This window comes from Copadichromis virginalis, linkage group LG3, assembly GCF_057382275.1.
Source record: "Copadichromis virginalis isolate Kocher_CV1m ecotype Utaka linkage group LG3, C_Virginalis_male_GT1.1, whole genome shotgun sequence".
NCBI classification, from domain to species: domain Eukaryota; kingdom Metazoa; phylum Chordata; class Actinopteri; order Cichliformes; family Cichlidae; genus Copadichromis; species Copadichromis virginalis.
In genome coordinates, this window is record NC_140620.1 from 10,282,328 (window position 1) to 10,293,671 (window position 11,344).

The 11,344-nt window shown below is 42.9% G+C and overlaps 1 protein-coding gene across 1 annotated transcript; it reads left to right on the top strand.

Moving 5' to 3' along the window:
- The first annotated feature begins 1,028 nt into the window (after positions 1-1,028).
- On the top strand, positions 1,029-2,966 carry LOC146712700 (E3 ubiquitin-protein ligase TRIM21-like). The gene has a single exon (XM_085452137.1). The coding sequence runs from the start codon at positions 1,047-1,049 to the stop codon at positions 2,694-2,696; it is 1,650 nt and encodes a 549-aa protein (XP_085308263.1). The 5' UTR covers positions 1,029-1,046; the 3' UTR covers positions 2,697-2,966.
- The last annotated feature ends 8,378 nt before the right edge of the window (positions 2,967-11,344 follow it).

The window sequence follows — 11,344 nt, forward strand, 5'->3', positions numbered from 1 at the left end:
TTACTCTGACAACTGAAGGTTCAAGATTTTTATTTTGACATTTGCACACAGGACCAACAGTCCATGCACAGTGGAATACTTGTGCAGAGCTTTCCAAGTCAAATCACACTTTAACAATATAAAGACAGAAAAAGCAGAAGGATAGAAATGAAGTCCGGAGTAGGGTAGTCGTACTATTTTCTACATACAAAGACAAAGAAGAAAATGTACAGAGAGTGTGTAGTTCTCTACCTCTTATCGCACTCACAGTATTGCACATTTGTTCCACAGATCTGTTTCACAAGTCTGTTGTGAGTGTATTGCCCGATGGTCAGTGAACCGATGATACATTCAAAGTGAGGTTAAGTAGTGCTGTGTTATTTTAAGTGTTCAGTGTGTTTTTGTTTGCCGTCAGTCTGACAGTTGTGGGGAAGAAGCTGTTGAAGAATCGTGTTCTGTGTGTGATGCTGCTGTCCGCTCTGTTGTGTCTGAGATTGTATGTGCAGCTTTGTATGTGCAGGTCCATGGATGCAAGTGTTGTTCCCATAATCCTCTCTGCAGACTTTCTGACTCTGCAGAGCCTTCCTCTCTGTCTGTGTAGTGTTTCCATACCAGACAGTGATGCCTGCGGTGAGGATGCTGTCTATCAGTCCTCTGCAGGCCTGGGTGAGAGGGTGGTGGTTCATGCCAGCTTTCCTGAGCAGCCGAATGAAATAAAGCCTTTGCTGGGCTTTTTTCACAGTTGCTGTAGTGTTGAGAGTCCAGCTCAGGTCTGATGTAACCTGCAGTCCCAGGAATCTGTGGCTGTTTGTCCTCTCCACCTCCGTCCCTTTGACGATAAGAGGCTGCAGGGGAGGGAGTTCTTCCAAAAGTGCAGTATTCATTCCTTGGTCCGTGTTGAGGATGAGGTGAAGAAGCTTCTGTGATGAGTAGAAACTTAAAGAAGTCCAGACGCTTTTCTCTCCAAGCTCCTCAGACTACTGACGCTTGTTTCTCTCTTTGTAAAATGAAATTTAAAGTGAATTTTGAATCAAATGTTTCTCTTCTTTCTCCCTCAGAGTGCAGACATGTCTGCTGCCAGCAATCTGCGATCTGAAGATCAGTTTCTGTGCTCCATCTGTCTGGATGTGTTCACTGATCCAGTCTCTACACCATGTGGACACAACTTCTGCAAAACCTGCATCAGTCAGCACTGGGACATGAATGTCATCTGTCAGTGTCCCATGTGTAAAGAGACTTTCTACACTCGACCTCAGCTGAAGATCAACACTTTGTTCTCTGAGATGGTTGCTCAGTTCAGACGTGAAGCTCAGCAGAAAGCCAGCAGCAGCAGCTCAGAGCAACAAGCTGCCAAACCAGGAGAAGTTCCCTGTGACGTCTGCACTGGAACCAGACTGAAGGCCCTGAAGTCCTGCCTGGTGTGTCAGACCTCCTACTGTCACACTCACCTGGAGCCTCATCTGACACTGAAGCGTCTGAAAAGACATCAGCTGGTTGATGCTGTGGAGAACCTGGAAGGCAGGATGTGCACGAAGCACGATAACCTTCTGCAGCTGTTCTGTAAGACCGACCAGACATGTGTCTGCATGCTCTGCCCTGTTTTAGACCACAAGAACCACGAGTTTGTTCCTCTGAGAGAAGAATATGAAGGAAAGAAGGCAGAGCTGGAGAAGACAGAGGCTGAGATTCAGCAGATGATCCAGAAGAGACGACTGAAGATTCAGGAGATCACAGAGTCGGTGAAGATGAGTAAAGATGCTGCAGACAGACAGAAAGCAGAAGGTGTTCAGGTCCTCACGGCTCTGATGGAGTCTGTTGAGAGACGCCTGAAGGAGCTCATGAAGGAGATCGAAGACAAACAGGAAGCTACAGAGAAACAGGCTGAAGGTCTCATCAAAGATCTGGAACAGGAAATCTCTGAGCTGATGGAGAGAAGCTCTGAGGTGGAGCAGCTCTCACGCTCTGAAGACCACCTCCACCTCCTCCAAAGCTTCTCCTCCCTGAAAGCTGCTCCACCCAGCAAGGACTGGACAGAGGTCAGAGTTCATCCACCATCATATGAGGGGACTGTGGGGAGAGCTGTGGCTCAGCTGGAGGAGACAGTCTGGAAACCCATGAAGAAGAAGCTGTTTGAGGCTGAGCTGCAGAGGGTGCAGCAGCATGAGGTGGATGTGACTCTGGATCCTGATACAGCTCATCCTGAACTCATCCTGTCTGATGATGGAAAACAAGTTTATCATAGTGATGTGAGGAAGAAACTTCCAGACAACCCAGAGAGATTTTCTCAGTGTCCTTGTGTTTTAGGAGAGCAGAGTTTCTCTTCAGGCAGATTTTACTTTGAGGTTCAGGTTAAAGGAAAGACTAAATGGACTTTAGGAGTGGCCACAGAGTCGATCAACAGGAAGGGAGACATCACACTGAGTCCTCAGGATGGTCTCTGGACTGTGTGGCTGAGAAATGGAAATGAGTACAAAGCTGGTGCTAAGTATTCAGTCCCCCTCTGTCTTCATCCTGGTCCTGAGAAGGTGGGGGTGTTTGTGGATTATGAGGAGGGTCTGGTCTCCTTTTATGATGTAGGTGCTGCAGCTCTGATCTACTCCTTTACTGGCTGCTCCTTCACTCACAAACTCCACCCATACTTCAGTCCCTGTTTCAATGATGGAGGTAAAAACTCTGCACCTCTGATCATCTGTCCTGTCAATCAAACTGATCAATGACTGATTTTATTGGATGAATGATTGATTTTTCTTGAAGGGAACAAATGAGCATATTGAGTGTAAATCCTCTACAGTCTCCATGTTTCTATAGAATCTGATCATCAGGACTCTGATTCACACTTTGATTCTCATGGAGTTTGATTTGAACAGAAGAAAAGTTGAATCAGGAAATGTTCCCACTGATGGAGACTCGAGCTGAAGAGCAAATATCAGAGAACAAATGTCCAAAAGCTTCATTTCCAATAAAGTTTGTTCAATGCTTTGAGTGAATCCAGACTCATGTGTGGCTGTTATACGGAGCATCAGAGTCCAGCTGAGTTATGTTGGATACAAACTGCTTATTTTGGCTCTGTGAGGAGTTTTGTTCACTGAAAACTGATGAGACGGATAATATTCAAAGAACTCTGTAGAGATTCATGCATCCATGTTCTCCACCTGCAGGTGTGGAGGAGAAAGGTGGAGCACAGACTGCTGCATCCTTCCAGTCACATCATTTTGATGATTATATTTGCATGTTGTGATGATTTGGGTTAAAGACAAACAGAGTTGAACGGCTGCAGTCACAGCATGAAGACGATGCTGAAGCTGAGCTGTCAGTGAACATGTTTCACTGTGATTTGATTTGAAGAATAGAAAGTGTGTGTGGCTGCTGACAGCTGCAGTCTCTGCTAGTCTGCATAACACACACACAACTTTCCCCCTGAGCCAACGATGCAGCAACAACACATTCACAGCCTAACCACAAACCAAGAGATGTTTTTTAATCAGTGTAAACTCTGTTAACATACTGACCGAAAATAACAGAATGAAATAACAATAGACTGAGTAGTTCTCAAATGACAGAGAAGAACCACAATATATACCCACATAATGAAGTTACGAGTAATAACAGATGAGGACTGTCACATGATCATAGAAAATGATTATTACAACAGCATAACTTACATAAAATATATTCTCACAAATTGAACCATGTGATTGAGCTCAGGGGGCATTGTTAGATGTACTGTTACCCAACAACTTAACTAAGCAGCAGAGTTCCCCTCAGTGATAATTGTAAAACTACAGTAGGTCTGGGCACTAATGACGAGGCAGCAGTTTTAATATTGTTCAAAGCATAAATTTAATTTTAGCTGCAGTTACATAAACATGTTTATGGTTTCAGAAACTGGTTTTTGTATTTTTATCCACATAGAAAGGAGTCTGTTTAGGTCATTTCTGATCAGGAGGCACCTCCTTGGTGAGCTGTTACAGACGTGACGCCTCTGTGCAGACCCAGGATGTTTTATACACATACTTGTGATCACACGGCATTTATGCTTGTTCTTAATTAAACTTATGATGCAAAAGATAATTATCAACAAAAAAGTTTAAAGTTCAGATAAAGATGTTTGAAGGTTAGCTGTCACAGCAGCTGATCTGCAAGCAGCGCTAAAATTCATGATTACACAAAAAAAAACCACTGTCATGATGTTTCAGTAAAGTTTATTATTCAGATATAAACTGTGTAAAAGATCACGTTTGTTCCTGTAGCAATATGATAAAGTGAACAACTGGATTATGATTTGGATGCAACATTCAGAAGAGCATCTTGTGTAAAACTCTGCCACAGGAAACATGAGGAGTTACCTGCTGTTACAACCTCTCTGTAAGTGGAAAAGGTAAAAAGGGTTTATTTATATAAAAGTTGATTTACACACTGCAGTTTCAAATGTGTCTGTAAATAATATTCTAACCGAGACATGAAGAATAATATTATTTGAATATGAATTTAAAAGGAAAAAAACGTAAAATTATGATTTACAATCAAAGTAGAAATCTTGTCCCTTAACAGTCTGAAAAAAGCTAATTTGTTTTTATTTTGTGAAAATCCAAAAGTGACTCCTGTCAGACTTTTTTTTGGTTATTAATGCCTATTATCAGACTTGAATGTATTTAAACTAAAACCCTGCATTCAGCAGATCAGATTATCTGAAACAATTATGTTAGACATGATACATATAAATGATGTAAGTTATTCTCTATTCATCTAAATATAATACGATCGGATGCACTGAAACTGGCTCAATAATCAGCAGACTGTGTAATGATGAAGTAACACCCAAAGCTAAGGTCACATCAAGCAGATGGGGCAGGAAGTCATTCAGCAACCTCACCTGTATAATTATTAAATAATATTATATTACCACATCTATTTAAAATAACTACATTTTCTGTGTCTTATCTTAAAGAATAAAAATGGTGACCAGAAGAAGAAAGTGACTTTAGCTTAATTCATGAGATAAATTAAAATAACTTACACTGAATTTCTGCTGAGGCTGAAAGTGAAGAGAGCAGCACACTGCAGTCAGTAACAATGTGAGAAGTTGCAGTTTGGCTTTGAGCTTTTGTGGTTAGTCACAGGAAATCCTTGCATCTAACATAACAATGAATCGACCAATCAGCGAGTCTTCATGAGGGCCTCAGTTAGATATGTAAACACAGCTGATTTACAAGAAGGCATGTGTCCATGGCAGAACTCCATGTACTACAGAGAATAGTAAAAATTGTTTTTCTATTTTTTTGTGCTTGTCACACTTTAATGTTTCAGATCATCACATAAATGTTAATATTAGACAAAGATAACACAAGCAAACACAAAATTCTGTTTCTAAATGAAGGTGTTTGTTATTAAGAGGAAAAATACAAACCTTCATGGCCATGTGTGAAAAAGTGATTAATCCCTAAACATAATAACTGGTTGAGCTAACTGAGCAGCAACAACTGCAACCAAGGATTTGCCATAAGTGGTTGTAGGTTTTTAAAGCACCGTGCAGTGTTGTAATTCAACCACATTTGTTTCAAATCAAATCACTTTTATTGTCACGTCACATGTGCAGGTACACCGGCACAGCACATGTGAGTGAAATTCTTGTGTGCAAGCTTCACAAGCAACAGAGGTGTGCAAAGTACAATACAACAGTGGTTCTCAAGCTTTTTTGCAACAAAAATTTGCAGCATGTGCAGCCACAGGTGGGAGGCCTTTATGTGTAAACAGGAAACTGCAGTCAGAGCTGCTGTGGATCCCGTGTCACTCTGACACCTCACCATCGGAACATCTCCACACAGCAGCTTCCTCCTTCCTTCTCTTCCTCGTATCCAGAGTCGGGTCGTGGAGGCAGAGCATGAGGAAGACTTCCTGTTTCCTCCTTCATGAAGAGGCATCGCTCTGAGAGTGCTGATCATCATCAGATCAATACTCTGATCATTTATGGACTCTCAGACACTCCAGCTACAGATTTCACCGACATCAAGTAACTAAAGTTACTAAACATCAGTAAAGAATAAATGTTTAGGCTTTCAGTCAGACAAACATTAACAGTAACCTGTCCCATCTATCAGACACAGAGGTGAGCGATGACATCATCAGCAGAAATAAACCTGAATCCAAACAAACTGTTCGTCTCTGAGCCATGTGATGTCAGCACTGACCAGCAGAGGGCGTCAGAGTCACATGATTGAAAATAAAGGCTGTGATGTTTTTTGTCATGCTGTGATTTTCTATGTTTGTCTAAAGAATTAAAAAACTGAGTTCAAACCGAGCATGTTTAACACAAACCTCTAAAGGAAGGACGTACATCATCACGTGACTCTTCTTCTATCACTTTATTCACACTTACAGACTCCTCATCTCCATCCCTGTTGTCTCTTCTTGCCTCCTCTCTTTTGTTCTCTCCTCGCGCCCTTAATTTTTAATAAATTAGGTTCCTTATTTCTGTTCCCTCTTTATGCCTCATTCTCTCCTTCCTCCTTCCACCATGTCTTCCCCACTCACACATCCTCACTTCTTGTCTCCAGTCTCCTTGTTAAGATAAGATAAGATAAGATAAGACTTTATTGATCCCACGACAGCTCAGGTACAGATATCAGAAGGAAATATTTTACAAATAAGTACAATCAATTAAAAAAAGAAAGATAATACACTATAAACAATTGTAGCATACACCGTATGTGGTTTTAATCAGATGAGAAGTTAAGGCCACAGGCCTGAAGTTGTGCATTTTTGGCACCGGAACCACACAGGAAGTCTTCCACAGTTCAGGAACCTTCTCCAGGCTCAGGTTAAAGATGTACAGGGCCACCTGACAGAGCTGGTTGTTCCTTCCTTCTTTACTCTTTTTACCCTTTTCTTCTTTCAGCTCATCTCCTGCCTCCTTGTGCGTTCTTGTCTCAAAGTTTCCTTCACCCTTGACTCCTGCCTCATTACCTCCTCTCTCCTTGTCTCCTCAATAATTTCACTCTTCTTTAATCTCTTCTTTTCTGTCTCCTCCATGTGTCTCCTTGATTCCTGCCTCCACGTTTCCTCCTCCCTTGTCTGTGAGGTTGCATGAAGGTGAAACATGTTCAACACAAACTGATTCTTCACACACATCTGGTGCAAATGTGTGTGTGTTGATGAAGTGTAAAATTCACAGCAGCCTAATTGAATTAGACACACACTCGTTTATCCAGCCTGACGAGATCTTTTCCAACAGATGTGAGCAGATGTGTGTGTGTGTGTGTGTGCGTGTGTGTGTGTGTGTGTGTGTGTGTGTGTGTGTGTGTGTGTGTGTGTGTGTGAACAGTAATTTGTCCTAATCTATGTCTGCGGGTCAGGTCTGTGTTTCATCAGGACCCATGTGTTCTGCAGGACCATCGCTCAGGTCCGTCAGGTTTAAGAGGACGGGCTCTGCTTCTCACTTCCTGTCACAGACGTCCTGTAGGTTATGTTAAAGATGCGCACACTGCTCTGTTAGTGTCCTCACTGTGTACAGTGGGTCACATCAAGTTTCGGTCTGTTACAGTACAATCTGACTCACTTAAATTGTATCAGTATTTTTTTGTCTCCCGGAGAACTCACAGGATTAAAAGTAGGATGATTTCTAACTGTGCTTGGCAGCAACTGGATGCCTGCAGCCGCTTCCAGCACCACAGCACACAAACATGTATGAATAAGTTATGAAACATGAATCCATTTGGTCTGCGTTCCACAGATCTTTGAACCCTGTGAACATGAAGACTTCTTCTTCTTTGGCTTTTCTAACAAGCTGACGTCTGCCTGATTAGACAGCGTCAGCAGGAAAATACTACCTGTGTCACCTTCAGTGTTTACACATGTTGCGAGCCAGCGTGCTGTTTGTCTCATAATAAGCTAAGTATACATTATTATTATTATTATTATGACAGAAGTCCTCCCTGAACGGCTGTCCTGCTGTGGACGTTCACTCTAGTCCTTCGTTATTCTTTCATATGCAATGTGAGGGATCAGACCTGAGGTCCTTTTTCATTTGATCCTGATGACATCATCAGTTCAGCAGATCTCCACATGAAACTTTCTGGGCTGAAGAACAGATTTAAGCTTATTAGAAACTGAACTCAGATCAGATTTACGGCCATGAGTCACCGTCTGAAGACAAACCAGCAGCAGCTTCATGTGAGCGTCAGTCCGTTTATGTTTGACCTGGTTCTGATCGTTCACTGTAGAAAACCTGACAGAGTGCATTGTGGGTAAACTTTGAAGCTCGTATTAGCTCGTGGGACAGGTTCAGCATGTGACACCAGGAGCATCTCCTACCTGTGAGTCAGTCATGGGTCACGGTACTCTGTGATAATTTAACAGGTGACAAACGTTAAACAAGGTAATGAGATGTGATTTAAATCTGAGAGTTGGTTTACAGGGACCCTGATCGCAGCCGGGCCATGAAGCGTCTCCCTGAAACATCTGAATCAGTTTCAGAAGTGAACACACACACACTCAGTCCTCATCTAAAGTCCTTTAGTTCGTTCAACCGTGAAGCACAAACACTTCCTCTCTGCCCCACACACACACACACACACACACTCACACAGGTATTCATGTGTGTGCGTTTGATTCAGAGAAAGCAGGAAGTGGTTCGACACACTTCATATATCAGAGAGCGTGTCCATGAAGGATGCTCATTGTGTCTACACCACACACACACAGCTGTTTCACCACTTCAGAGGACTTCACACTCACTTCCAGAAAACTCAAACAAAAATCAAAGCTGACATTTTAAACTCTTATGAGGACATATGAGTGTCTGAACAGATATATGTCCCCACACTAATAGGAAGACAAGCACATGCACACATTTTTCAGGGTCGTCTGGTTCAGGCTTCAGATAATCACCCATCAACTACAGCCCCTCATATGTGTGTGTTTGTGAGGACACTGTGCAGCAGAGACCTTCACGGGTTTGCTGACCTGGTTTCAGGGTTAGAGTCCCAGCAGTGAGCGACCTCGCAAACACAGCAGTGTGTGTGTGTGTGTGTGTGTGTGTGTGTGTGTGTGTGTGTGTGCTGCACAGGAAGCCCTTGTCAGAATAAAAGTTTAAACGTGAGAGCGTGCTGCTGTTGGACTTCCTGAGAGCAGCAGGTCAGAGAGTAAAGGATGATTTCCTGTCATTCTTTTTAAAGTCACGTTGGTGTGAGCGTTAATAAATGCTGCTGAGGTTAAACTCAGATTATCTGCTCGTCTGCAAAAGCTCCTCTTTTGTTTTCCTAGTTTGTTGCTCACAGGATGTTTTCATGCCTGCAGTTTGTTACTTTGGTCTGAAAACCTCACACACTAAAAACAAACAAACAAACTTCAGACCACACGAGAGCTCCGACTTCCTGCTCAGGTGTTATGGATCAAAACCTGAATCATGGTGTGACAAACGTGAGTGTGACCATGTTATTGCTCTTGGCTCTTGATTAATTTTGATTTGCACACATCAAATCAAACCCAAGTTCATTCAAAGCACCTGCGATTAATTTATTCTGTATCCATGGGGACCTGACTAAACACTGACCTGCAAGCTGCTTTGCAACCCACCTCCAGCCTATCATCTCCATTTCATGCTCTGACTTAATGTCAAAGCTCTATCCTTTTTTGGTTTTCCATGTAAAAAACAAATGAAATTCCCAGAGTGACACCGCCACACTGAAAATCTGCTCGTCTCCATGTGGAACAACAATGCTGTTTTAAATAAAGAGCTCCTATTCTGGGCCTGTAGCACAGTTTGTTTGCCTCTCAGCATCAGCAGAGCTCCCACACATCCGTCCTCTGTCACTAAGCTGGGGTCTGATTACACCAGACAGGAACATCCTCCAGTTTGCTGCTCTGCTGCTTCCCTGCACAAAACACACCTGGCAACAGGTGAGATCATGTTCCCATCAGTCATCCAGGTCACAGCGGTCTCCAGAGCTTGAAAACAAAGGCGACTGGATTTCTTCGCATCTTGCCCAGTTGAAGTTCTCACTGTGAAAACTGCAGAGATCCTGGTGGTAACAGTGGGTGTGTCCCCTCAACAGCACCACGCTCACCTGTACACCTGTGGTTAAAGGTCAAAGGTCACTCGCTGAGGATGTAAATGTTTACATTTTGGACGTAGAGAGTAAAAGAGGCCATCAGTGGACAGAGGTCATGGTTTCCCACACCAGTGGTCAGCCGCTATAGTGCAGTCCTGACATCCAGTTACAGGTGCTTCAAAGCCCTCTCACAGGTGGTCTGATTCAGTCACGTGACTGTGGGGCGGGGCATGGTCTCACACAGGTGAACCAGGAAGTCAAACATTCAGGGTTCCTCGTTGAAACGTCCGTGTGAGCGTAAGTCATGGAGGTCCTAACTCATAAAGTTCATGTCTCCTCCTCAGGACCCATGAACTGCACATGCTTGGTGTGAGCTCTGTCTGATCCTCACGCTGTGTTTTACCTCTGACCTGCAGCCAATCAGATTCCACCTGAAGCCGAGGCTTTAGGATGAGATTTGATCAAAGTTTAAACTACAGAGGAGCGTTTGTTTTACTCACCCAGACTCAAACTGGCTGCAGAGTCCTCCACCCCACCTCATGAGACGCACCAAACATCTGTGTGTGTGTGTGTGTGTGTGTGTGTGTGTGTGTGTGTGTGTGTGTGTGTGTGTGTGTGTGTGTGTGTGTGTGTGTGTGAGCTCTCAGCAGTCAGTGAACAGTTTAAAATAATATTAGTGCAGCTAACGACAAACACACACTCGAGTTGTTTCATGGATGATTAAAAATAATGCTGAGAGAGCAAGACCAGCTGCACGCGATAGAATAGAATAGAATAGAATAGAATAATAGATGATGTTCTCCATGGACACAAAGCTGACACGTCAGGTTTCATTATTTAAAGTCAGCATTTGTTAGTCTGTCGACACAGACACACACCGAGCTGCTGCTCATCACACGGGAGCATCAACACACAGTAACACAAAGAGCATGAAATGATCTGAAACAGGCAAATAATGCTAAAATAGATAAACTGAAGACACACAAAATTGACACAGGCAGTGAAGAAAAGGGAGAAAAAGAACACAAAGACAAACAAACACAGACACAGAGCATGACCATAAATGAGCAGGGAGATCTAAAAAGATATAACAACAAGAACAAAGATAAAAACCTGCAGAGTCAGACATGCACTCAATCACAGTTACACACAGGATGACCACAAGCTGACAAAAACACCACAAAGAGACAAATACATGACAAATACACGAGAAACACAAATAAACAAAAGAAAAACCCACAAAATATAAAATACGATGACAGAAACAGAAACAGGTTTGCCCACAGTCGAACACAACAAATGTTGTCAAAGTGGCC

Excerpts from the sequence above, each read along its gene's own strand:
- LOC146712700 (XM_085452137.1), top strand. The coding sequence starts at position 1,047 with ATGTCTGCTGCCAGCAATCTGCGATCTGAAGATCAGTTTCTGTGCTCC.